The following is a 27,637-nucleotide window of genomic DNA, read 5'->3' on the forward strand; positions in this document are numbered from 1 at the left end:
ATTTTTCACTAATGTAATTCAGGAGCTCTTTTTGGACCTTGTGGTGTTGGAGCCTGACATGCCAACAAGGATCCAGTCCTAGCAGTGTGTAATGCTATTAATGGGACTGAATCAGTATTGCTCATTGGGAAAACAGCATAAGAAATGTGAGGCTTGTACTTCCTGCCTTAAAAAATACCCCATTTAGTCTTATTTTTGGTCTTTCTACTGAAAAAGGGAGAAAGAGCAGCGTTGGAAGCTGATTTATGCACATAATGGTAGCCTTACATGACTAGCTGCAAGGAACCCATTACTTGTTTCTTTTGAGCTTATTCCAACTGAAATGATCAGAGAAGACACCATTTGGAGCACTTAGCACTAGTGCAGCCTGGAAATAATCACAGGATTCTATCTTTAAACATAAATAATTCATTAGTAGAGTTTTCACACATATGTGCATGATTTTCTTTGGGAAAGAAGAGTTTACTGTCCTACACCTACAAGGCACTACAACTTTTGATCTTCATCAAACATACAGACTTTTGATCTTCATCTTCTTGAGGTACTTCAGTTTTGCAAAGAACTGATACTGGGTTGTAAATCAGTGGCAGAAGAATAGAATCCTTCTATTCTTCTTCCCAAATTGCAGGGAAGAAGAATAGAAGGATAAATTCTGAAGTTAGGTGAAAGGAGACTTTATGAAGGGTGTCAATCCACAAGGTTTCAATACAAAAAAAAAAAATTTAGAAGAAGTCACTTATTGCATATTAAATGTTTATAAAGCCACTAAAGCAAAATTTCAGAAGAGTAAATAACAAGTTTTTACTTACTTCAAAACTTGGTTTGACATTTTTGAAAGCTAAATCTTGCATGAGTTTTATGAATTTCCATCCCTGTGTGCCAGAACAGAGCCAAGGTGATGACTGGCTGCAACTAATGGTTAGATTTGCAGTTTTATTCAGGAAAATAAACGCAGCATCTAACATGTAGTACTTAAATAATAGTAAAAAAGAGTTAAGGTAGAGTTGAAGTACTGAGTGATGTATTTGATGACATCAGCCTGGAAATATTTGTGTGTTTTGGATGCTGAAAGCATTTCCTTGGCTTTGGTCATTGGTTCAGTGTGGGACTCATGCTCTGCACAGGTACCTGCAGTGAGTAAGGGCTTTCTGTGGGCTCTGCCTTTGGGGAGGTGAGGGGAGGCATGACCAGGGTGCTGCTGTTCTTGCTGCTCCCTGAAACTTGGTGTGTTCTTCCCAGTGCATTGCTGTGGATGTTCTTAATTAAAAGCACACGGTGGTTTTGGCAGATGGAGCCTTCGTGAAGCTTCGGCTGCAGAATTTCTTTGCTGTGGGAGGGTTGGTGCTGGAGAGTGTTCCAGCATTGAAATAATTCAATGTATTTCTCTGCTAGAATATTGGCTTTGGATGGACAGGTTTTAAGTGACATGGACAAGTTTATAAAAATGATCTGCTGAAGTTTGACTTTCTCTGTTTAGCCATAGGATTTTTAATTTTTTTCTCTTTTTCCTAAGTTGCCAGATTATACTGAGCTAAATTTTTCTTTTATTTAGGAAAAAAAAAATTCTTTTATTGAGGGTTGCTAATGGGTGTGCATTCAAAGCAGCATCTGCTGTGCAGTGTCTTTTCAGACAATGGTCTTGCCTGTTTCAATTTGCTCTTCCCTAACAAGTGACCAGCACTTTAAATGGTTAATGGCAAATATTTCCTTCAAGTCCCTGAAGGAATATAGGCTTTTCTGGAAGAGAAAAGGAAAACCAAAGCTACTTTTATAGGCATGATTCCTTCCACAAATCTGAGTAACTGTGTACACTTGAAGTTTTAGATTTGTTTTTATTTCTTTCTGTGACAAAAAAAAACCCAGAACCTTCTTTCCTTTCAGTGACAGAATCGTGCAAAGCTACTTTGTATCTGCACCTGCTTACATGAGATGGACAATTAATGTCTCTTTTGGAAATGATGAACTTCTTAAATACATACAGTTGTTGTCATCAAATTATTCTTGATTTAGGATTTGTAAATACGAGATGCGTCCTTGAATGTGGCAATATCTTTGGATTGAACTAAGCTGAGGTCATAAAGAAATGTCATGTTAAAATGAAAACTTTGTGACATAAACTTTTCCCCCATTACTGTTTCTGTTCTTTCTGGTTTTATATAAAACTACAGGAGAAGGTTTCCTCAGCCTGCAGCATGGGTGTGCCTGGGACTTTGGAAAAGTTTAAAGGTGCCATCATGCTGTTCTCCAAAGGGTTTGGTAGTTTGCTGGGATAGATATTGCTGTAAACAATGCAAATTCTGTTTGTGAAAACTCAGGTAAGATAGTGAAGACATTTTAAAGGGTATAGATTCAAGTGTGCAGATAAAATTTCAGTCCACTTTGTTTCATATTCAGAACTACATCTGCTGTGTTAAAAATGTGGAATCATACAAATTCTTGTTAGAAAAACTTATTGACAGTTTTCTCAAAATCTTTCTGATGTACACGTCTGTAAAAAATAAGTAGTGTCTATCTACAGAAGAAAATTAAGTCTATCAGTTATGGACATTAGTGTTGTAATATAAAGGATATTTAAAGGAAAATACTTCAGTGTAGCCTTTTTTAATGGGAAGACTGCATTTTGCTGGAGGAAAAATTATTCAGAGGCCTTCAGTCATGCATCAAAGGTTTGCCAGGAAACCTGGAGGTCCAGGAGCTTTTCAAAGAAATACCTTAAAAGTGTTTCACAGTGGAGAGTGCCCTTGGCATTCCATGAGGAAATCAGCAGCTGCATCAGCTCGGGATGCTGTTCTGGGATTTTGGTGCTTTCCCAGGCTTTGTCCCATGTAGAGTCCTGCATTGCTCCAGCATTGAACCAAACTGTCCCAGGGAGCAGCAGCTCCATAAACTGCCTGGTGATTCACCCTTTTCTGGAAGGCTTGGAATAAAATTTGGAAGAGAAATAGTCCTACCCTTTTCCCCTGGGGAAATAAAAAATTACCAGTAGATGGGAACCTCTCCATGCTGTCACAAGGACTTTTCTTCCATATGACTCAAATTTGTGTCCTTGAGCTTCCACGCTGGGGCCAGTAACTGCTCCTCCCATAGTGACACCAGAGTGTTTAGGAAGGATTTGCATGTGGCTGTGTCTGCCAGGCCTGAAGCCTTCAAACTGTGTAATGAGTGTGCTGTTGACAGGTCTTGGAGGTGAGGAAAGATGGGGGCCACTGCACAGAACTGAGATCTGTAGCCAGCCAGGCTTCAGACCCCTCAGTGCCTGTTTAGTGACGTGGTGATAGCATAAAAATAACACAGTTCATCTGTGCCCTGGCTTGGAAAGTGTTGGTGGCTTGGTAGGGGACAGTAAGAGGTTCATTTAAAGCAGGGCTGTTGCTGAGAGGCCTGAAACGGAATTAAAACAAATTTGGGGCTACACCATCTCTGAAAGGATGAGACTTCCTTCTTGTTCCCAGTCCCGCTGCTTCCTTTGCATAGTATCTAGCAATTACAAGGTGAGTCACATCAGCCCTGATCTGTCTGAAAGACCAACTCATCAAAAATGAGCTGTGATCTCTAGAATGGAGAGAAGGGAGAGGGCCGAGCAAGGGGTGGGACTGCCTCTTTAGGTGGCAAGGTACAATTAAGTTATTTTCATGACTAACTTAAGCAATCCCCAGCAGGCACGTCCCTCCCCCGGCCTTAGCAAGATTGACTTGTGCATGAGCCATTCCCATTCAGGCCATTTGCTTGGAGCATCTGAGACCAGGAAGGTCCTTCTGGGCTTGGGAATCCCAGAGCTGTGAGCACCTGGGGCCTGGGAAGCTCCTCAGGTCATGAATCTCTTTATTGCTTCTCTGTCCTCTGGGACTTTGTTGTTGCAGTGCCTTCAAGAATGTTGTCAGACCAGGTTGGGGGTGAAGTGGACATGGTGAGCACTCAGTCACCTCCCAGCTCCAGATGTCCAGGCAATAGAAAGTCCTCAAGCTGAGAATTAATCAACTGCTGGTAAGAACAGATCTGTCACCATAACCATCCTGCTATCAGGACTGGGAGTGTTTGGATTTTGCATGAACTGAAGATCTGGTGGAGTGTTTTGGATGAGCATGAGACCCAGTCTAAGTTAATCACTTCTCTTACAGGTTTTACCTGTCACACAGTGTGCTGGGAGCCACTGGTCTGCCTCTGAAATGGCATTTTGCATGTCCCTTCTCTGTCCCCCTCCTGTGCTGGGCACTGCCTGCTGCCTGCCTTGCTCCTCTGGGAGCTTGGTGCAGCAGAAACCTTTGCTGCAGCTGCTGCTATCTGAGTTCAGCTGACAGCATTTAGTGCACCAAAGGGAGGGAGGAGGTCACCACTGGTCACCTGCTCATGCAGAGAGAGAGAACATGGCAGTGAAATGTTGTGTGCTGAGCCAGCCAGTTTAAAAGGGAAGGAAGCTGTTGTGTTGCTCCTGCACCTTTTGTTGTGCTGTTCTACCAACTCCCCTGGTTTTAAAATTGACAGGGCTGGTTTTGAAAGTGCTGCCAGGCAGTGCCAGGGGAATTTCCACGTATGAGTTTGTCAGTAGGACTCATGGCTGGAGGAATCACAGCAATGAACACTGTAAGCAGTCTACCAGTGGACTTTGGTTGTTGTGTGAGGAATACAGTATATGCTTAGGGTTATAGGACACTAAATACACCTTTGGAACTGGAAGGTCGTTGATTTTTGGAGTAACACTTGCTTTAGACCCTGCTTGGGATAACAGGTAAGAGCACTTCCAATTAATGGAGTTAACTGATCAAGTGTCACTTTTTAGATTACTGGGGTTTATGCTTAAAGCTGGTCAGTCCTCTGGCTGGGAAAATTTGTGTGTTAATTTTTTTATTTTCCTGGAAAGCAAGTGTCACTGTAGGAGTTAGCTCTGTTTTTTCAGAGTACTAACCAAGGGTTTTACAGGGAAGGTTGACATGTCTGCTGTTTGCTCAAGCATGTAAGATCTGACATAGAAGTGCAATTGCTACCCAGGAAATAGATATATGCTGCCTCTCTTAGTGTGTGGCTTAACATTTGGATGAAACTGTAAAATTTACCAAAAGTAGTGAAAAATGACAATGTAACCAAATTACCTGTATTTTCAACACCAAGGAAACAAGCCCTACTTTATAGTGATGTGGCTGGTGTTTGATCTGCACTGTGAGCAGCTGTAGTTAATGGGCTGACATAGAATATTTTGTAATCAGTTTAATGATGGATACCAGTTAGATATGGATTTACCTGGTCTGTTATTCTGTTTTTCAAAATTTTTTATTAAAAGTCTTCTGCAGTCAGTGTAGAAGCTCCTGCTGATAGGAAGTCGTGGGCAGTGTTGCCCTTCCCTGTAGAACAGTTTCTCCATGCTAGCTGATGAACAGTTGTTTTTTCTTTCCTTGGCAGTGGTTTGAAATAGCAGTTGTTTGAAATAGGAGCTTGAAAACAAGGCTACATAATTTAATTTTGTTATGAAAAGGCCTTTAGAGCACAGTTTGTGAGTTCAGGAGTTCTGTAAATGTTCCTGTCACTTGTCTGGAATGTTAAGTATTGCAACGGTTCCACATTGCTTGCAGCAGCTACAGCTCTGAAGTTTTCTCCAAAGAAGGAGTAGAGAAATTGAGGTGTGCAACAGCCAATTCTTGCCCAAAGCTCTGGTCTTTCCTCTTTTCTGTTTGAAAAAAAAGTAGCAATAGCAAATGCATCTTAAAAAAAGTGGATGGATAGCATAACTTACATGCAGAATTCCTATTTTTGTAATTCCACAACTTGAAATGGAAAACTGTCAAGGGTGTTCAGAATTTTTAAGACAGAAAGTAGTAGAAAAGTCTTTTCTCTCTAAAAGACTCCCTGCAGCCCTGTGTGCTCCATCTGTATTGCAGTGCAGTGCACAGTTGTGCGTTTTCCCCTCAGTTGTATATTTTCCCCTCAGTTGTGCTTTTCCCCTCAGTTGTATATTTTCCCCTCAGTTGTGCGTTTTCCCCTCAGTTGTGCGTTTTCCCCTCAGTTGTGCGTTTTCCCCTCAGTTGTGCGTTTTCCCCTCAGTTGCGCCTTTTCCCCACAGTTGCGCCTTTTCCCCACAGTTGCGCCTTTTCCCCACAGTTGCGCCTTTTCCCCACAGTTGCGCCTTTTCCCCACAGTTGCGCCTTTTCCCCACAGTTGCGCCTTTTCCCCACAGTTGCGCCTTTTCCCCACAGTTGCGCCTTTTCCCCACAGTTGCGCCTTTTCCCCACAGTTGCGCCTTTTCCCCACAGTTGCGCCTTTTCCCCTCAGCTGCGCCTTTTCCCCTCAGCTGCGCGTTTCCCCCTCAGCTGCGCGTTTCCCCCTCAGCTGCGCGTTTCCCCCTCAGCTGCGCGTTTCCCCCTCAGCTGCGCGTTTCCCCCTCAGCTGCGCGTTTCCCCCTCAGCTGCGCGTTTCCCCCTCAGCTGCGCGTTTCCCCCTCAGCTGTGCGTTTCCCCCTCAGTTGTGCGTTTCCCCCTCAGTTGTGCGTTTCCCCCTCAGTTGTGCGTTTTCCCCTCAGCTGTGCGTTTCCCCCTCAGCTGTGCGTTTCCCCCTCAGCTGTGCGTTTCCCCCTCAGCTGCGCGTTTTCCCCACAGTTGTGTGTTTTCCCATCAGCACAGGAGCAGAGCAGGCCCTGCCCACGCTGGCACGGGGATCAGCCCACCTGGAGCTCCAGCCCACCTGCAGCTGGGGGCAGATGCCTCAGGAAAAAACCCAAACCCAAAATCTTCCCTCCTACCCTGACTGCTCTCCCAGCTTGTAATTAGTTTTGGCTCAGGGGGGTTTCTGAGCCCTTTGTGCTCAGATGTTTTACAGCCATTAGGAAATTTCTGTGCCTTGTGCATGGCCAGTCTCCCCATCTCCTCACACAATATACATTAAACATACAGCTCACTTTTTTTTTTAATTTAGAATCTGGCTGTAAATTAATTTGCTGGTCTTTAGTTTTAGTTTTTTACTCAAATAGATGTTTAACAGCCACTCCCAGTCTGCCTTCTTGATGCCATTCCAGATTTGATAGGCTTTTGTCATGATCTCTGTGAGATATCTCATGGGAGCTGTTATATACCTTTGATCTTATTTTTGCCCCTTGCTTGATCATTTTAAGATCTGTAAGAATTTTTTTTGAGGTTGAGAGAAGAACTGCACATAGCAATTAAAGTGTGGGTAGATGGGCAAAACATTAATTTGTTGAGTGTGATATTTGTGCTTTATGGTCCATTCTCTATTCCCTTCTGTAATAATTTCTGGGATTGCTTTGCTTTTTTCCTTTTCCTATTTCACACACTGCACTGATGGTTTAATGAAGCTGTGAATCAGAATGCTGGAGTTTTGCTGAGCAGTAATGATACACTGAGACCACATTTATATTTGAAGCTGAGGTTGCTTTCCTCTGAGAGATAGATGTGTTTGTGTTTACCTCTATTTAATTTTGTTTGCTGTTTTTATTGTCCACTTAGTCTCATAAGGGTTTTTGTGATTCCATGGACTCTCTGTTATCCTTGGTATCTTAAATTACCCACTGGCATCAGCAAACTTGCAAGTCACTAAAAGTGATGTCTTGATCTTAAGCAGTAAAAGAAATGCACTATTTGCTCTGGGCTGCTGGAATCCAGTGGCTTATATATCATGTTTTTGGAATTATTGAGCCAGAGACATTGTTGTAGAGTGCATGTACAGCTTGCAGGCTGAAATTATAGATATGGAGACCTGTGTCTCTTTCTAGATAACTTATTTCATATTCCAAATATGAAGCTTTTTGGTGTCTGTGCTGTCTTGTCTGCAGAGACTTGGGAAAGTTCTGTGTCTGTGTTTTACATGGGGTTGATGAGGCTGTGTTTTATAATCTCTTTGCTTTTCTGCCTTTTGGGACTGTATAAGTGACCTGAAAACGTCATTCCCTAATTATTTGGGCAAAGTTGTCAGCCTGAATATATCAAAACCAAAGAATTTGCACAAATACAGAGTGAAAGTGTACTGACTCTATTGCTCTAAGATGTGAGCAATTTCTTGTGTAACTTGGGTATTTGATTTTCCAAAAGTGCTCAGTAGCCTCACATTTGAGGGATTGCTTTCTTCTTTTATTTTCTCTTAAAAGATAATTCTAAGATAATTTATAATTTTCTTAATAATTCATTATTTTTAGTAGGTAGTGTTGCTTGATGCCTCTCAAAAATACTTTTGTTGCTCAACCCTCTATTGTCTTCCAGACACAGGAAACTATATTCTGTACTCCTGTAACTACTACTCTTTACTTTTGTGACAGCAACATTAGCATAAACAAGCAGATTAAATAAAGGATGAGATGAAAATAATCACAGTAAGGAATCACCCCTCCCTGCCCTGCTCAGGGCTGTGGAGTGTAATGCTGAGAGCATTGCATGTTGGCTGCCTGCATGCATCATATCAGCTTACAGTCAGCAGCAGAGCCGTGCCATTGGGCAGAGCAGTTGGGAATTATTATTTATGCAGTTGTGTGTGCAGCTGCTATAAAGGCCAGGCTGCTTTCACAGCAGCAGGGAGAGCCCTCCTGAGTTTGGACTATGTGTGCTGTGGAAAGAGAGACGCCTGGCAAGGGATACAGGTTAGAGGGAACTGTTACAGTGCACTTCAGGAATGTAGTCTTTCTATCTGATACTTTGGTTGTTTTGGCTTTTTTCCATTTTGATTAATTGATACTGTTTGTGCTATCGTTAATCAAATGTTTTCCACTAACGTCTTCTGCCTGTTGATGGCTATTTTCTTTAGCAGTGCCTTTTTTTCCTTTTTTTTTGAGGAGGAAGTGTGTATAAAGGGAAAGGAAGTCTTCAGTAATTCTTTCTTTCTCCCTAGGGCAAAAGATAAAATACAGTTTTAGATGCAATATTTTCTTTTTAAAACAATAGTGAAATAATATTTTCGTTCTCGTTTGAATTGTTAATGCTGTACGTTACTCTTCAGAAAGCTTCCTTTGGTTGGAGAGTGTTTTATTTCTTATTTTGAAATTTATTGTTAAATTTTCTTGTTGGGCAGAGACGAGATTGTTGCTGATTCTTAATACTGTTTCTTCCTAAGGAATGTGGTTGTGTTCTTCAGAAGCACAAAAGTAGTTTTTATCTACCATACCTGCCTTTGGAGGAACTGGGTGAAGCAGAGCTTTTTCTGCTTGCAGTCACACAATATTGATGTCTCCTGTATTCAGTGCTGAAACCCCATCTTCTTTTTCCTTCCTGGAGAAGGCAGGAGGGGAGAAATTGTCACAGAGAGGCCATAAATTCTCTTTGGGACTCTTAGTAAGCAGCTGCTTTTAGAACCTGTAATGCTAATTGATATCTTGTTCTTTTTTTGTGTGACCCATCTGTGTATTTTTCTCAGTTTTTAAACTCTAATGGTGTAAACTTCTTTCATTAGGAAAGTAACTGCTAAGGCTTTGTTTCTCTGGAATTAAAACAGGAACAGTGGTCTCTAAGCCTTCTTGTCCTCTGTGTATCTTTAAATCTTTTATTTCTGGAAATGTGGTTCTAACTTTGAGTTTCAGTGAATCAAAAATACTGGTCTTGAGTGTCAAATTTCTGGATATTTCAAAGTAATGCTGTGATGAAACATGAGGATTTATACTTAGCTGACATTGTTGAGTTTTGCTTGCTTCCATCGCTGCTTTGCAGTTGCTGTTCCTGAAGCAAACACTGTGGCATGTTTTCAGGAACATTTCTCATGGATAAGAAATGCTACTTTGATTCTTTAAGATTTTTTAAGCCTTCTGATGTTTACATTTTTGTAGCAAACTTTCTCACACACTTTCTGTAAATAATTTATTGTTTTACATTCTTTTCTAGAAGAAGAGAGATTTGATAGACCGTTCAGTTGTCCAGTGTCATTGGAGAGGTGGCACTTTCACCCTCCAGTCCACTGTCTCTTTTAGAAAACTCTAAATGTTAGAATCAGAAAATAAACTTCCCTTTTCTTCACCTTGAGAGCAGCAGTGTGTGTGCTCATGTTGTGTCCTACAGTGACAGTGAAACATTTGAGTTCTCAGAGTCTTGTCACTGCTGCCCCCTGAAATATCTTGATTCCAGTAGAAATGGTTTGTTCTGCAGAAGGCAATGTTAGCCTGCATCTCTTTGAGGCCATGCACCCAGTGGGTTATGTTATTCTTCCTTGCTGTGATAAACAGATCCAGCGGTGTTTACTGTGCATGCAAACTGGTGTGTGCTGTGTCTGGCTGTGCCAGGTGTGGCAGGGTGGTGACTGTGCTCTGCACACATGGAAATGGGCACTGCAGGCAGCCAGTGCTGCTGTCTCCGTGCCAGCCAGGGCCACTGCTTGATCTGCATTGCCAGGCAAGGATGGCAGCTTTGCCCGAATGTGTCACACTCATGTCACTGCTGGTGCCCCAGCCCTCCTGGGAGCTCTGACCATCAAAAAGGGATGCTTCTGACTGACTGATTTATCACAGCTCTGTAGTTTTTCTTTGGGATAAATTTTTCAATGCAGTCAGCTTCACTACAAACTGTGAAATTTCATTTGGTTGTTCCTCAAGTGTGCCATTTATTTATGTCTGTAAAACATCAGAAATAACCCTCAATGGTAAAGATGCCAGTTCTCCTAAAGAACTCTATCCTCTTTAGTATTTTTCAGTTTTAGTTTTCAGTTCAATAAGATCAAAAGCACAAGTAAGTGACTCATAAACATGAGAAAGGCAAGAAATAGAAGTGTGGTGACTTAGATGGTAGCCAGTGTTACCATCTGCTTCTGGAATCTAGTAGGCAGTTGTGCCACTTAATATTAGTTGTGTATAATAAACATATTGCCTTCATGGGGCTTTTCTGGTTTGGGTTTTGGTTTTCTAAGGAGTCTCTCATTTGAAATTATCTCTCAGTTATTTAGTCTTCTGTGAAAGTCTTCTGATTACTTGTGGCTATATGGCAGGACTGGAGCATTTTTGACATTGCGATGATGAAACTGCAACAGCAAACAAAGTTCTCTGTGTCTGTTCGTGGCAGCTTTCAGAACTAAAGGAATCTGGAGGCTATAAACAAATATTCTCAGTGTTTTAAGATGAAGCTTCCTGTTGCTTCTGTTAACAGTACTTAGGGATCTGAGGAGGCAAAACTCCTGCAGCTTTACTGACTTGATCAAAGTCAGAATTGAAATGTACTTGTGTGCAGCTGAGATGGTGCTCAGGAGGAAGGAGTGTGTGTAAAGGTACGGTGTTAATTATTTCATACTTCTGACCACTGTGTTATATCAAATGTCTCATGCACACAGCCATCAGTCTGCTTTTTGTGCCTTTGAAATGCTTCAGTTTTAAGAGATGGAAATGACTGGATGTGTTTCATGTTTCCAGTCAGCTGTGAGATACTGGGCTGGCATAAACCTGATCACTCACTTCCACCTGGACTCCCTCAGACTGAAAGTGGAGTGGGGATGTTGTCCTTTTAATCTTCCATCCCATGACATCTGACTCAGGGTGATGAGGAAAACAGCTGCCAGCTCTGCCTCTTGCAGGAGGAGAAGTTCCTGCTGTGTCTGGTCTTTCTGGTAGCCCCTGCTTCAGGTTCTTCCTGTGGCTGTTCTCCTGTCAGTCTGTGCTTCCTTGGAATCAGCTGCTGTTGCTGTAGTACCTGCAGTTTTCTGCTGTGGCTGCTCCTGGTTTGGATAAAGCCAGCTTTGCTTTCTGGGCGTTCATCAGTGCCTGTGGGTGGAATGGCAGTGCTGGCAGGCAGGGCCAGGCTGCAGGAGTGTCCCCGCTGCAGGCCATGGAGCCCAGGGAGCTGCTTCTGGCTCCTTCCTGCAGGTCACCCTCAGAATCACACCACTCGTGTTACATTTGTGAAGTTCCATGTGTTTATTATTGTGATTTTTAATAACTGGTTGGAGGGAATCTGAATTTTTCAACTTGTTTGGATTTTTTGTACAGTAATTTTTTCTCCACATCTGCTGTTTCACTGAACTGGTAATCTCTCAGATCCAGTGTTGTTGGTAGTTAAGCTGTTGCCTGAATACTCCCACAGTGTTTTCCTTCCCACAGTCAGGAATAAAGGACATTGCTCCCTACTAAGCCTTTCTTTTGCTGGCTAATGAGTGAGCTCAGCTACGTGGGTCACTTAGAAAATATCCTCAGTTCAATGCCATTTGTGGAACAAGAACTTAAAAGAAGAAATTATTATAATTTGGAGTGGAGCTTAGTCCTTAGCAAAAATCCCCTTTAAGAAAAGGCAAAAACCATTGGTCAGTCACATGCATTTTGTTTGGCTCTAATTTGTGGTTTTTGCTGCTCTTCTGGATGTCTGGTCTTAAATAGAACATTATAAAAAAAGACATTGCTTTTCATCTGTATTTTATGTTTAAAGTCTCTTTGTTTCTGCTTGTAGATTTGTTTGTAAATGCATCATAAACAGACAGCCCAGAATGAAGAAAGCAAGCAGGAGTGTTGGCTCAGTGCCCAAAGTGCCTGGAGTAAATAAAGCTCAAACAAGTGAAAAAGCCAAACCAGAAAACGGCTCCTCAGTGTCTGCAGTCACAAAACTCTCCAAAACTGGGACATCAGCATCTCTTTTGAAGGTAATAACCAGTAGAACATTCTGATTATTTGTATTTTTTTAAAATAAAGCTTTAAAAAGAGTAGAATTTCCAGGCCTGTCTTTAATGCAGCTTAGACTGGAGGTTTGCATGGGTAGCTGGAGGGAATGTGGGTAGTTCCAGAGGGCTGGGCAGGGTGACAGGATCTGGTGTGTCATTGATGCTGAACTTGCATTCTGCAGCAGGAGAGGGAGAGCAGGGTGCTGTGCAGCCTTGGCTGCTGTGCAGGAGCAGCAGAGGGGAAGTTGTGCTCTGACCAATGCTATTTGTTTGCTGTTATGCTTGGATGGTGTCAGTGACTAATGGGATTTGATAGGAGTTATTTAGTAATTCTGAAAAAAGAACTAATGAAGTATCTAACATGAGAACTTCTGTATATATCAGAGATCTGAGTTGGGTCAGTGCAGCTGAGTTCTCCTGGCTGTTTTGGCCTTTGCTTTGTGTTCAAGTACTGCTTGAGCTGAATTTTCACAAGTTGATTCTTGCTCCCAGAACAAGTTCAAAGGTAGAGGTTTTCTCTTAGTGTATGGAGGAGCAAATGGCTTCCAAAAAACAATCAGAAACACTGAGGAGTTTTCACCTGGGAGCAGCCACATCTGGGCTGGATGGATGGAATGAGCCTGCTCTGCTCTGCTCTGCTCCTTTTCCTGGCATGGAGACGTGGCTGGATGCAGCTCCTGCTGCATCCAGGAGTGCCTGGCAAATAAAGATGCAGAATTCAAGTGTAGGAGCTGAGGTTTCTCTGTAGAGGGTAACTGAAGTCAAAAGGTGTGTTCCCTGTCTCCTCTTCCTTTTCCTCTGTGGAAGAATGGTTGATACTTTTGCTGATGAACTTGCAAGCCAAGTTTTAGGGAGGTTTTCTCCCAGTGCCCTTCCTTTCTTCCATCACCCAATGCATCTTGCAGTTTTCTTAGCTTTAAATAATCTTTTGATGCTTGTTGACACTACATACTTTATATTTCTAGAAACCTCTCAAAGCAACTAAAGCCCTTTGTAGTTTACTTATCAAGTTTCTTATGTCATTCCTCTGAGGGAGATAAAGGAGGAGGATGATGTAATCTCTGAACAGATTTGACCCAGTATGCTTTCACAGTTTTGCTTATATTAGTAACACTTCTGGCTGTGTTTTGGTGTGGGATTGGAATTCATGACAATTTATGAGTTTGAGGCACAATGAAAATTTTCTTTTGATTACTGAGGCTTATCTCAGGTTTATGTTCAACCAGGCTTACTCACACACTTGGATGTCTTTTATTTGTTATGGTGCTGTTGTGCCAGCTGTGTGACTTAATGATAGTGATGAATCTTCTTTGAGTGTTCTGTACTTATATAACAAAGTTAGTTGTTTCTGGGGCTTTTTATTTACTGGTACTGACAAATGACATAATTTCTGGCTTGAAAGAAGTATCAATAGAAGTTGCATTTTTAAAAATACTTTTTAAATATGATTTTGTATTTGATATTGTTGATGAAACCTTTGGCATATTGTTTTCCTCATAGAGGCTGTAGGATATTCTCTTAGAGTTGATGAATTGGTGTGTGTTATTAAATTAAAATTTAATATTCTTTGACAAAAATAAAAGCTGGCATTAAATAACTTTATTGCAATGCTCACTAATTTATTCAGTCCTTTGAGGTGGGTATTGAGTGAAAGGCTCCTGTTAAAGATTAGAAATACAGTACTACAGCAGTCTTGGTTCAGTCAGTAATAATGTTGCAAAACAGAACATTATTTTTAATTATAGCATCCCCTTTATGATACAACTACAGGCCAACATTCAGCTTTGGGTAGGCTTCTTTAACTGCATTGTTCCATACATTTGTCCTTTCTTGTGGAGTTTTCAAATGTATGGACAATGAGCACAGGAAGAAACTTGGGCCCACCCCTGAGCAGAGCTGAGCCTGTCCCAGGGTGTTTCCCAATGCCCTTGGTTGGTTCCTTCTCTGCAGTTTTTGTCTCCCACTTTGCCCAGCACTTGGGTGAATGTTCAGCACCCCACACACTTGATTGGTACAGAAATTTAACTGCCAGCCACTTTTAATCTGTCAAAAAAAATACTCTATAAATAATATATTCTTCTTTTTAAGATCATTATTTTTTGACTTCTTCAGCTAATGAGCTTGTGATCCTGCTAACATTCCCAGCTGTAATTAGACAGCAGCTGTACTTCAGACAAATTGCAAAATCCAGTGTCCCTGAAAAGCCAGGACTTGGAGACCAATATTTGAATATTAAAAATTAGAGTGTGTTTTCAGTATTCATGTGTCTAGGCTTCTATTCTGTTTGCAAAATGCAGTACCTTAATTACAGATTGTTGTGAAGTTTGATGTTTGAAAAACTCAAATGCAGCAACAACAACCATCAAAGAAAATCTTAGGGAGGAATAATTATATATATATAAAGGGGTTTGAATGAGATGCAGTAAATAGGATATACCTGTTGAGAAACTGAGATGAAATGAATTGTATAGGTCATTATTCAAGTTTCGTTGCACTGAAAGAAAGTGGTGAGAGGAAAACAGAATATGAATTGTATAATTATAAAGTGGTTTTTTATACAGAAAAGCAAAATAGGTCTGGATGAGCATTTCTAATTATGAGAGTTTCTAATTTTTCACATTTTAATGTAGGAGTTCTTATGCTAAGCAGGATGGCACAGTTCTTAGTAAATGGGAAAAGTTGTTTAATAAATATGCAGCATTGCTTTTACTTCAATTAAAAAGATATGCTACAAAAATACTTTGATTTTAAAGGTTCTGAATGGTTGCCATTGTGGAACATTAAGAAGAGAGCTGCTGGTTTGTAATTTTTCCAAAGCTTTGCTAAATAGTTTTCTTTGCCAAGAGTATAATGTTACAGCTTTGAGAAGCTGTTTACTAATTGGCTGCAGAGGAGGCAGTGCCTTCCAACCTAGACCAGAAATAGTTTATGGGTAAGTCAGAAGAAGAATGGCTGTCTTAAATTCCTTTGTTCAGCAAGGACTGCAGATGAGTAATGTCTGAACCTGTGCATTTCACTTTGAGTTTTTTCTTCAAGCTGAGTCACATCTTGACCTATTTGGCTTGATAACATGTACTTGCACTGTAAGTGTCTGAAAGTTTAATCTAATTTCCCCAGTCTTTCAGCAGGGTAAGGATGCTGACAGCTCACAGTCTGTTTGAACATCACGTTTGCAGGAGGGTGGGCAGATCCAGCAGCAAAGCAGAAAATCAGTTCTGTGCCTTCTTGTGATATCTGGGTTTAGGCAATAGTTGCACTGGGTTGTTTCCCTCCCCCTGTGCCCCCATGCCCAAAAAATGAGTTTGTTAGGTACAAAATCTAATCAGATCACAGGTAAACCAGGGTTGCTGTACACCAGTAGTTTGTGCTCAGCCCATCCTCACCCATGAGTTGGGTGGGCTTTATGGCTTTTGCAGCCCTCTGATATTTTTGCTTTCCCATTTGTATTTCCATTGCCTGTGCCTGTTTGCATGGCTGTGTGACAGGGCAGACCAAGGAGCTGCTCTGGCTCCTGGGAGGAAGGAGCCCTTGGAAGAGCTTTGTTTGCACAGCAAACAGCAATGGCATTTCCACAGCAGAAAAGGCAGCTTTAGATGCACATCAGACTGGATCCTTGGAGTGATGTTTTCTTCCAGCCTTTTAGAAACCTTCTCAGAAGGCTACACCATTTCTGACATGATTCAATAAAAACATCCTTGTCCTAGAGGATTTCACCCTTACAAATAGTTTTTTCTCTCTGTAAATTTTCTATATTTCTATCAGTTCATGCAGAGCAAATATGTTCTCCTCCCAAAGCTCCCTTTTGTTTTGTAGCTGCTCTTTGTAAATAGCACAGATCCCATCCATGCTCTTTCCACAGTGCTGTGATCAGTGTTCCAGCTGTTCTGGAATTGGCATTTGCAAAAATAGACTGTAGAGAATAGATTGACATGCAACTATTTTTTTAATTAAGCAAGTGTACATTCATTCTAAATGTATAGAATTTTAATGTCTGCAATATAATTTTTAACATGGATGTGTGTGGGAGCTGGAAGTTACAAACTTTCAGACATGATGGAAAGCAACTGGTTAACTCCTCAGCAGTACCTTTGAGCTGGGATGTTGGAGGAGAGTTCAAATGTGTTATCCAGCTGAATAATACAGTTGCTCAAGAATGCTGCTAGCACAGCTGTTTCCTTTTAATTTTTTTTTTCCTCATATAATGCGAAAAATGTTGAGCACATTTTGATTTTCACCATTTGAAAAATTGTATTTTAAAGAGTATAAAGCCTGCCAATTAATACTTAAGAGTTTAGTATTTCTAGAGTTTGCTTTATTCTGAAAGATGTATTCTCTGTTTGGGAGGCTGGTTGTTGGGAATCCTGTGCTTGCTGCCTTGTCACATTCCAGGCAGCTTTGTGGCTAACAGTAGTTTCAGGAACAATCATATGAGGTTAGACAAAAAGTCCATCAAACAGATACCCCATCTCTTAAAATTCCCTAGAAAAGAGCTTGAAAGCACAGCAAGGATATGTGGTGAGAGTGGCTTTTCCCCTGCCTCTGCCATAGTTTCTAGTGGTCTGTAGCTCAGTATTTCTAGCTAGAAATTGTATTTTGCTAATGTTGGATTGATTTTTGTTCTCCTTTGATTTGAGCTTTTTGTTATGAATTTGTCCACCAGAAAATACTTGATCATACTCAATTGAAGGATATTGTACTAACTTCCTGGTATTTGGTGGTTTAATTATCTAAGAATTGCCTTCATTTTTATGCATAAGAAAACTTCCAGTCAAAATTGAGAAGTTTTACACTGTGATGTTTTACTCTGCTTTAATTTGATTTTTTTTTTTTAAATTTTTCTCCTTGCTACTGGAAGATTAAGAATTTCTGGGGGGAGAGGGAAGTTTCAATACTCACTCATATGTGAGGAGTTAAAGTTCCATTTCAGTTCACTGACTCTGCACAGTGCAGCACACTTACACTTTTCAGCATTCTTGCATGGACACATGACTTGTCAAATGTGTACTTTTTAAACTGAAGGAACCTTTAGCAGTAGAAATGTTGGCTGTGCAGAGTTCTGGGCCAGCTGTTTTAAAGCTGCTTCTTCCCTTTCTTTCAGACTAAGAGTAACGATGACCTCTTAGCAGGGATGGCTGGTGGCGGCGGAGTGACCATGACCAACGGTGTCAAGGCCAAGAAGAACTCTTGTGTATCATCAACAGCACCTTCAGCTCCAGGGACAGCCATGAGCACTCTAGAAAACAAACCCAAAACCATTGCAGGTAAATGGATATATTGATTCTTAAAGGTGGAAGTTGGGGGCTTTTTATTTTCTTTTAATGTATTGAGGATTCAGGCTGCTTACTGAGGTGCCCAGTAACACCATGATCAAATCACACACTTTCTAAACTCTTTTCCTGTTTTTAATAATGTAATTGCTTTTTTGGAGGGTGTTCCTTTTAGTTTTTTTCAGTACTGACTATGCAACTATTATACGAGATGAAATAATATAATTAATTTAGAGAATCACAGATTTTTCTAAAATTGTCTGTTTAAAGAACCCATGACACAAACACTAAATCTCTAAGATGAGTTGTTACAATGAACATTTTGGATGTTTTGTATTGCTTTACAGAAATAAAGTAAGAGAGCTTTCAGAAACTGTTGAGAAAAATGAAATCATTTAGTGTGTTATTGATATGGATTGAAATAGGTCTTGCCTTCTATAGCTGTGTTTTGGATTCAGTAATGCTTGCAAAGCTGTAAACCATCTGGAAATAAAGGAGTAATGATCTATATTTTTATGCAATAAGATGAAAATACAGAAAGCAGAAAGTGCTGGATGTTGGGTTAATGCTTACTTCCAGTATTTTCTATGAAATGTATTTAGCTTGTGTGCTAATAATAAATGTGTGCTTCAGACAATCAGCCACTGTGCTGCTGATACAAAGCACACAGCCTGCTGTGACAGATACAGTATTTTAAATCCATGTTCCTAACTTCCCACAAACACACAGGTACAAGTTCCACAGCAAAACGTAGCACTTCCTCTGGAAACAAAGAGTCCAGCTCCTCCAGGGAGAGGATCCGGGAGCGCTCCCGGCTGAGCCAGAGCAAGAAGCTGCCCCTGGCAGGGCAGGGCCCCGGCGACGCGGGGCTGGCCAAGCGCTCCCGCGGCCGCGCCAACCCCGACTGCGACGTCCGCATGAGCAAGTCCAAGTCAGACAATCAGATCAGCGACAGAGCTGCGCTGGAAGCGAAGGTGAACGATCTCCTGACGTTAGCAAAAACTAAAGATGTGGAGATCTTGCATCTGAGAAATGAATTGAGGGACATGCGTGCTCAGCTGGGACTCAACGAAGATCATCTTGAGGGGGATGAGAAATCCGAAGAGAAAGAAGCCATTGTTGTCCATCAGCCAACTGATGTAGAGTCTACGCTGCTCCAGTTACAGGAACAAAACACTGCCATCAGAGAAGAGCTCAACCAGCTGAAGAATGAGAATCGAATGCTAAAAGACAGACTAAATGCTTTGGGCTTTTCTTTGGAACAAAGGCTGGACAACTCTGAAAAGCTCTTTGGCTATCAGTCTTTGAGTCCAGAGATTACAGCTGGCAACCACAGCGATGGTGGGGGCACTCTGACATCTTCAGTGGAAGGTTCTGCTCCTGGATCGATGGAAGACTTGTTAAGTCAGGATGAAAACACTCTCATGGATAACCAACACAGTAATTCCATGGATAATTTAGACAGTGAGTGCAGTGAAGTTTATCAGCCACTGACATCAAGCGATGATGCCTTAGATGCTCCATCATCCTCAGAATCTGAAGGAGTACCAAGCATAGAAAGGTCTAGGAAGGGAAGCAGTGGCAATGCAAGTGAGGTGTCCGTAGCCTGTCTGACAGAACGGATACATCAGATGGAGGAGAACCAACACAGTACAGCTGAGGAGCTCCAGGCCACGCTTCAAGAGCTTGCAGATCTGCAACAAATAACACAAGAGCTGAACAGCGAGAATGAAAGACTTGGAGAGGAGAAGGTAATCCTGATGGAGTCTTTGTGCCAGCAGAGTGACAAGCTGGAGCACTTCAGCCGTCAGATCGAGTATTTCCGCTCCCTCCTGGACGAGCACCACATCTCCTACGTGATTGACGAGGACATGAAGAGCGGGCGCTACATGGAGCTGGAGCAGCGCTACATGGAGCTGGCGGAGAACGCGCGCTTCGAGCGGGAGCAGCTGCTGGGCGTTCAGCAGCACCTGAGCAACACGCTGAAGATGGCAGAGCAAGACAACAAGGAGGCCCAAGAGATGATAGGGGCGTTGAAAGAGAGGAATCACCACATGGAACGGATCATCGAGTCAGAGCAGAAAAGCAAAACCGCTCTGGCATCCACCTTGGAGGAGTACAAAGCCACAGTAGCCAGTGACCAGATTGAGATGAACAGGCTGAAAGCTCAGCTGGAGCACGAAAAGCAGAGAGTGGCCGAGCTGTATTCCATACACAACTCTGGAGATAAATCAGATATACAAGACCTGCTGGAGAGTGTCAGGCTGGATAAGGAGAAAGCAGAGAGCTTGGCCAGTGGTCTGCAGGAGGAGCTGGCTCACACCCGCAATGATGCCAACCGACTGCAAGATGCCATTGCTAAGGTAGTGCCCAAAATGCCATTGCATCCTAACATCCCATCACACAACGGCCTGTTGGCCTCTGTAGTTCTTTCAGAAGTAAAAGATTAATTATGAGCTTAATTGGATTGCAGTAGTGTTAGGACTGAGTACTTTCTCTTGACTTTTGTTATGAAAATGATGTCAGCATTTGAGAAAATTATATAGATACACTGAGCTACAGGATGACTCTAGTGTTACTTTTTAAACTCCACAAGTTATTTCAGTGTCCAAACTTAAACAGTATTCAAGGTACTCTACTATTAGTGCTTAAATTGCACACCTTCTGCAAGACTTTATGTCCTGATTAGGTTCTGGATCAAAACTATTCCCACTTCTGTTTTCTAATATTTCTAATTTATGCAGTAGCTATGTCTAGTAAAAGTATTTACCATAATTTCATATAAAAGCAAGAATCATACAATTTATTTAGTAACTTTACATGTGCATTTAAAGGTGTATCTTCCTGAAGAGACAATTTATACCAAATTTAATATGTGAACTATTTATTAGCTGCAAAATAACATGTTAGTCATGATCACAAGCCTGTTAGAATCAACCGTAATTTGAGGTGAAAAACATACTAAGATGATTTTAATAATTAATGTTGGAGAGTGCTATTAAAATGAAAACCACTGAAGCAGATGACTTAAGAGCAGGGTATTCTGTCTGTTAAACTTGGTGCCTGCCAGCATTGCCCACCCTAAACCACAACCTATTTTCTCTTTTCTCTTGTTTTTCTGACACCCTATACATACATACTTACATGCATACATACATACATACATACATATATATATATGTTATACATATATATATATATATATATATATAGTTATATATATAAATTTATATTTTAACCCTGTTGGGTTAATGTTCCTGTGCCACTGATCCCAGCCTGTTACTTATGTCACATTTTTGTGAGGCAGGATAAAAAAGCCTCCCCCCTGCTCCTGAACAAGAGAAGTCAACCACTTCTTCCCTTCCCTGTTTTGGGTTTTTTTTTCAAATTAATTGTTTTTCAGACTCTGAGAACTGCTTCAGCTCACTAAAACACCTCACACACAAATGTCACGCTTGCTTAAGGAAATCACTCATCACACAGGTCCAGCAAGCATTAAATTGATGCACAAGAGACTAGGCTTTTTTTATTTTGGCAAGAGAAAGGAAGGGTAAAGAGTTTTAACATTTCCCCTCCACCCTGTCCCTTTTCCATGGCAGCTGGATGTTAAATTGGATCAGCTGCTCTTGAAACCTCAGCCTTGGTACAATGATGTTGCTTTACCTGTATGCTCTGAGAGTAGCTGGGAATGCTCCTTTATCCAGCCTGGGAATAAAACAGTTTAACTTTGGCCCAGGAAAAGAGTTGCACTAGAACAATAGTCAAAACTTTACATTTCTCCTGTATTTTCCTCTTTGCAGAAATAGATTGTAAGTGTGGTAGTTACAAAACAAAAAGTATGTTAAAATGCCACTGAGATTTATTCTTCTTTAGGTGGAAGATGAATACAGAGTGTTCCAAGAAGAAGCCAAGAAACAAATTGAGGATCTCAATGTGACTCTAGAAAAGCTTCGGACAGAGCTGGATGAAAAGGAGACTGAGAGGAGTGACATGAAGGAAACCATCTTTGAGCTGGAGGATGAAGTGGAGCAGCACCGTGCTGTGAAGCTGCATGACAATCTCATCATATCTGATTTGGAGAGTAAGTGTTATGCATTTCTCTTGAGAGAAAGGATAATTTAAGGGAAGCTCAAGTAGAACACTGGAATATTGAAAATATTTTCACTTGTCTTTTGTATGTCTGAATTCAAGTCACACTGGGTTGTGCAGAATCCTTACACACTAGGGGAAGAAAAGAATCAAGTTGGCTTAGCTTTTCCAAACCCACTTAGTAGCTGGTGTGGGAATAAAACCTATGAATAGAGAACAAATGTGAAATCTGCTAATACTATTCTCAAGTTGTTCTTCAAAGTAGAAAACATGTGGTAGAAAACATGTTTACTGTGTACCTGTCTAGCTCTCTGTGCCTTATTCCCTCTCTGATCCTGGAGACCTGCTCAGACATTCCTGCCACAGGCTGGAATTCTGCAATTAGTCACCATCTAATTAAGAACACGGGCAAGTCTACCCTGGCAAGCTGCATTTGCACAGTGCTGCTTAGAGGATTTAAATATCTGTTAGTCTTCCATGTCATTCAGAGATGAAACAAGATAGCAAAAAAACCAAAGCATGATTCCTTCTAACAACAAGGGAATATTCATAGAAAGGGTTTTTAATTGCTCTGCTATCAAGAAAAGTTGGTGTCTTAAGCAAACTAAATTGTTTATTCAAGCTCAGTATCTTCAGACATGGCTGTGAGTGTTGTTTCCCTAAGCAATCCTTCTTTATCTTGAAAGGCAACCACTGCTTCTCTTTACAAAATAGTTGTAAGTCTTTATTCTGAATTTTTTTCCCTTTCTGTGCTAAAAGACAGTCATTTTTGAGCAAAAACTCAAAAAGTTTGAACAGTTTTCTACTTGTTTTGTTTTGTCCATTAACTGAAATACACTCATGCAGGGAGCAGTGCTGTAGTCAAGTAGATATTTGGGTATCTGCCCAGCAATACCTCATTACAAGGCAGCTCTGATTTTTAGATGCTTCTGCTTTGTGGGTACAAACCAGCTGTCAGATATTTAATTTCGACTGGTGAAAATTCAGGCAGACAAACCTCTGCCAGGGGAAAAATTCTCAACAAAAATTGCAAAAGTCTTTGTTATTCATTGGTCTTGGAAAATTCATGTGGACCAGCCAATGTCCTGACGTGATCCTTAGGATGAAGCAAGCTGTTGTTTTAGTTCTGTGCTGGAAGGAGAGTGGCATCTAGTGGCAGTAAGAGAGGATGGCACACGAGGAATTCTATAAACTTTAAAAAGTGCTTTTTTTTCTGACAACTTGAAAACTGTTGATTTTAGGTTCATAGTTAAACCTCTCACAGGAGTTTTTTTGTGGTAGTCTCTAAGTACTGACAGCATAGAACATGGTGAAAAATCTGAGATTTACAGGTAGTACAAACAGCATTTAAGAAATAGAATTGTAAACACAAAATGGGAAATTATAAATTAAAGATTTTATTAAAGACAGACTTTACACTTAGGAGAAAAATGCCTCATAGATGAGGGAGTGAGTCTTCATTCCATTTAATGATTAATCAACACAAATAGTAGTGTAGAAATGGGAAACACTCCAAGCACTTAGTGCATGCTTCACTGTGGGCTTTTCAAACACCAAGAAGAGGCACAAGGAACCTCCAGTGGGACATTTTTCACATTAATCTGGGTACTGAACTGTCACATTGGAGCTGTTAATATGTCTGCCTGCAGAAACAGGGATCTCTGGTGTGTGCAGCAGGATGCAGATTGCATTGATGAAAAGCACACAGCATGTTCCTGCCATGCATCCACATGTGCTGAGAGCTGCAGTCAGTGCAGCTGAGCTCTTCCTGCTGGGATGAGGAGTTTGAAGCACAGGACTAAAAAGGCCTCACTGGAGGGGAAACCCAGTGAGGAGCAGCTGAGGGCACCTGGTTTGTGCAGCCTGGAGGAGACTGAGGAGTGACCTCACTGTGGTCTTCAATCCCTGCTCTCTGTGACTCTGACAGGACTTGGGGAAATGGCTGCAGCTAAGTCAGGGGAGGTTTGGGTTGGATAGCAGAAAGTTCTTCACCCAGAGGTGGTTGGGCACTGGAACAGGATCCCCAGGGTGGCCCCAAGGCTGGCAGAGCTCAAGGAGGGTTTGGACAATGCTCTCAGGCACAGGGTGGGAGTGTTGGGGTGCAGAGCCAGGATTGGGACTCGATAATCCTGACAGATCCCTTCCAACTGAGGATATTCCATGATTCTATTTTATGTGAAAAGTCTAAGAAATACTAAAATATTCAGTGTTTAATATCCTCCATGCTGTGCTGAGCTGAAACATCGGTGGGGAGAGAAGGCTGACACTGCACTAGATGGCGTGTTCCCTCTGGGTTTCACTCCTGACTCCCAAAAACTTGCAGCACTCAGGTAGCCCAGCTGTCACATGAGTCATCTGCAGTAACTAAGTGGGAAACAGAAACCTGTTATTTTCCCAAGCAGTTAATAAGAGTTTGTGGGGAATTTTTTCCCAGAAAAGTTTGACTCCTGATGTGCAGAAAATATGTATTTGTAGGTTAGCTTACCACTTCTCAAAGGTTTCTTCTGAAGCACAAAAATAATCATTGCTTGTTCTCTTAGCACAGGTGCACATAGGTTCTCCTAGTCTGTAACTAAAAGTCAGTAAATTTTTAGGACAAGTGTAGGTGAGCTAGAAGGTGGATATTTTTAATGTTCAATGAATAGTTCTTTTATGGAGCTGACAGTGTTAGTTTTAATTCTGCTATATTTCATTTGAAAAGGATCTTGACAGCAGTTATGAAATGAAATGTTTGCTTTACCATATTTAGGCCTTTTCTAACAAAGTGCTGGAAAAGTCAATAGGATGTTCATTTTTTGTGCCTTTTTTAACATTTTTAGTTTTGTGACTAATGGCAGACCCTTAAAAAGTCACCTTTCTTGCTGTATAGATATATTGTCTGACATGTTGAGCTGAAAAGCAAGATTGGTCTGCAAACTGCCTGAGCTTTGGTATTTGTGCCCAGTGCCTGCTCTGTGTATTTATGTTGTGTTGGGATAGCCATTTCTGTGCTAAAGAACCAAAATGCTGTCCCAGTGTAAGGCATGCCTGTGAAACCAGTACACAAACTGTGAGAGTGTCCATTGTGGAACTGCCTGTGTCAGAATTACTTAATTTAGTGTCCCTTCCCAGGAATTGTCATGTCATTTTTCCTGAAACTACTGCACATGGATATTGTTAATATTTTTTTCCCCAGAAATGATTGAAATTATGCAATTGAATGTTAATACTCATTTTTATTTGATAGTGATAAATTCTAACAGCCAGTTATAATATAATTAGTAAAAATTGCAGATACAGAACATCGTGATACCTTTTCTCTGGTAGCCTTACAAAACTCTTCCTCCCACCCCCAGCTGTTAAGGTTTTCTTCACCATTTGTATCTGCATGTCCCATAATCTTTTTTTTTCTGCCTCTTAGGCAGAGGCAAGGCCTTGTCAAACTGTGGCTTAAATCAATATAATTTTCTGAAATGTAGATGTAATTGCATCCTGCAGTCAAACACGAGTTTGCTGATTTGCCATTTTTAATTATCCTGTTCATTCATCAGAAGAGTCTCCTTGTTCTTCATTTACCCCAACATGTAGTTACTTTTTCTTTTATCTCAGTCTCCTGTGTTGTCTGTGATCATTGAAGGAGGAGACTGGATAAAGGTGGAAGTACCTGTCCTGCCATGCTGAAAATCCAGGCAGTGGAGCAGGAAAGGGTTTGTGTGTGTTAGAGAAGAATGTGGGGTTTGCAGGGATGCAGAAAGGAAAGGTGCCACCTGGCAGCCTCTCCCTCTTTTCACTACTTGAATTTTCAGGCTATTGTTGGTGGAAGAGGTGAAATCATAAAAATTAGTCATAATTTCTCACTGCATTTCAAATTCAGTTGCAGTTTGTGGGGGGTATTTTTAGTCTCCTTGGTTGGTTGGGGAGGAGAGAGAGCACTGTTTCCAACAACTGCTCTAAACTGCTCTGTATTATTTATGTACCTGCAGAATATCCAGACCATTGTGTTTTACTTCAAAGCATAAATACACTAAAATTTAATGGTGCGTTTCATAACTCACAGGAGCTCAGAACAATGGCACTACACAAGCTTTAACTTGGTGCATTGTGGTTTCTGGTTTGTGGTTATTTTTAGGTACCTTGCTTTTAGTAGTACTGCAAATTTTGTTTTTAAAAACATTTTTTTCTTTGTACTGTTTTAAAAATGAAAATGAACATCGACTTGATTTGTTAAAGGAAAACGTGGGGGGAGCAAGTTTTATAACTTTGGCCTAAAGCTGGCCTCCTGGTTCTGAATTTAGCTCAAACAAATTGTGTATCAAGAGACAAGCTAAAAATTGGAGGGCTTTGCTTAAGTATCATGGTAGCATGAGATTTGAGTGGCCCACCCTGTGTTAGGCTTATCTTCAAAGCTTAAAGATCAGCTGGGTGCAGCTTAAAATGGGCAGTTTTACAAGGAGGAGATAAATACAGAATATCTGTCAATTTTTATGTTCCAAGTTTTCCAAGTTTGAAAGGTTATTGTGGTTTCATTTTTACAATTCTTGTAAAGAAATTAACTTTAAAAGTCCCTGTACCTGGGGCTGTTGAGGAAGGTTTTGTGTATTAAACAGCCTAAATGTCATGTTGTAGGAAAGAGCATTGCTAATATACAGGAAAATATTTTTTGGGATAATGAACCTGAACAAAAAAGTGCATTTAGTCAGTTTCTCCATCATTTTAACAGTTTTTACAGTCACACAATGCTACAGAAATAAAGCATCCTAGAATGCAAGGACCAGTGAAGTGACACACTGATTAGAAATTTATGCTGCTTCATTAGTTGCTTAGTTTTTAGAATGGAGTAATCAATCACTTGGTGCTTGTGTATTGAATAAAGTCACAAATGAAGAATAATTGCAGCAGCCAGTCTGTCAGACGCCACACTCTGCTGCTGGCCAGGCTGGGCACCCTGTGTGGCTGCTGACACATTTAGGGACCCTCTCTCTCACAGACTGCTTGGCTTTTTGCTGTAAATAGAGTTTGCTTTGACCTCAAGTAGTAGCTTGATAGACAAGAATGTCAGATTCTTGGGGACACGGGTTCAGTTTTATCCAGGGCTGTGGGTGTTGTGTCAGCTGCTTGGTGGCAGGAATTAAACGGAATCCAAAGGCTTCCTGTGGCTGCAGTCTGTGTTTGAGGAGGGGAAACCCCCAGACATGCATGTTTTTAGGATCCTTTCATGTTAAATTGCCTGCCTTGTTTACTTGCTCTTTGCTATTGCTTTGTCATTTTAGTATTGTGATTTGGGATTTGTATAAGGAGTGAGTTTGCTCATGCTGCTCCCCTTGCCAGTCACAGAGGAGCGTGTACCTATTAACACCCTCTGGCAAATGATTCCCTCTCATACCATGTTTCTTCAGATGTCTTTGGTTATAAAAATATCTGAGTAAGTCTTCAAAAACATTTGCAGGTCTTTTCAGTTATTCATTTTCAAGTAAATAAATCCCTGACTAAGATCTTACAGGGAATTTAACTTTTTTTCCAGATACAGTTAAAAAACTTCAGGATCAAAAGCATGACATGGAAAGAGAGATCAAGAATCTTCACAGGAGACTCCGGGTAGGTAAAAACCAAAAAAAGTCAATAAATTGTCAGCTTACAATGTCTTCAGACCAGCTTATGAAATTGTGGAAAGATAATATCATTAGATACAATGCCAATAAAATAATTGTTTCTGAAAGACAGGCATCATGGGAATATATTTACTAACCTACAAA

General features: G+C 41.0%; 1 protein-coding gene across 3 annotated transcripts in view; it reads left to right on the forward strand.

The window, feature by feature from the left end:
- SPECC1L (sperm antigen with calponin homology and coiled-coil domains 1 like) overlaps positions 1-27,637 on the forward strand; it is a 69,143-nt gene that overhangs the window by 2,348 nt on the left and 39,158 nt on the right. For 2 of the 3 annotated variants that reach the window (XM_074554592.1, XM_074554594.1), the window contains exons 2-6: positions 12,342-12,531; positions 17,648-17,810; positions 18,546-20,179; positions 21,690-21,897; positions 27,406-27,479. In XM_074554592.1, coding sequence (XP_074410693.1) covers positions 12,379-12,531; positions 17,648-17,810; positions 18,546-20,179; positions 21,690-21,897; positions 27,406-27,479 — 2,232 coding nt within the window. In that variant the 5' untranslated portion in view covers positions 12,342-12,378. Of the gene's footprint in view, positions 1-3,860; positions 3,985-12,341; positions 12,532-17,647; positions 17,811-18,545; positions 20,180-21,689; positions 21,898-27,405; positions 27,480-27,637 lie in introns of all 3 variants that reach the window. The other variant, XM_074554593.1, reaches the window with a different exon arrangement.

This window comes from Zonotrichia albicollis, chromosome 18 (assembly GCF_047830755.1).
Source record: "Zonotrichia albicollis isolate bZonAlb1 chromosome 18, bZonAlb1.hap1, whole genome shotgun sequence".
Taxonomy (NCBI): Eukaryota; Metazoa; Chordata; class Aves; order Passeriformes; family Passerellidae; genus Zonotrichia; species Zonotrichia albicollis.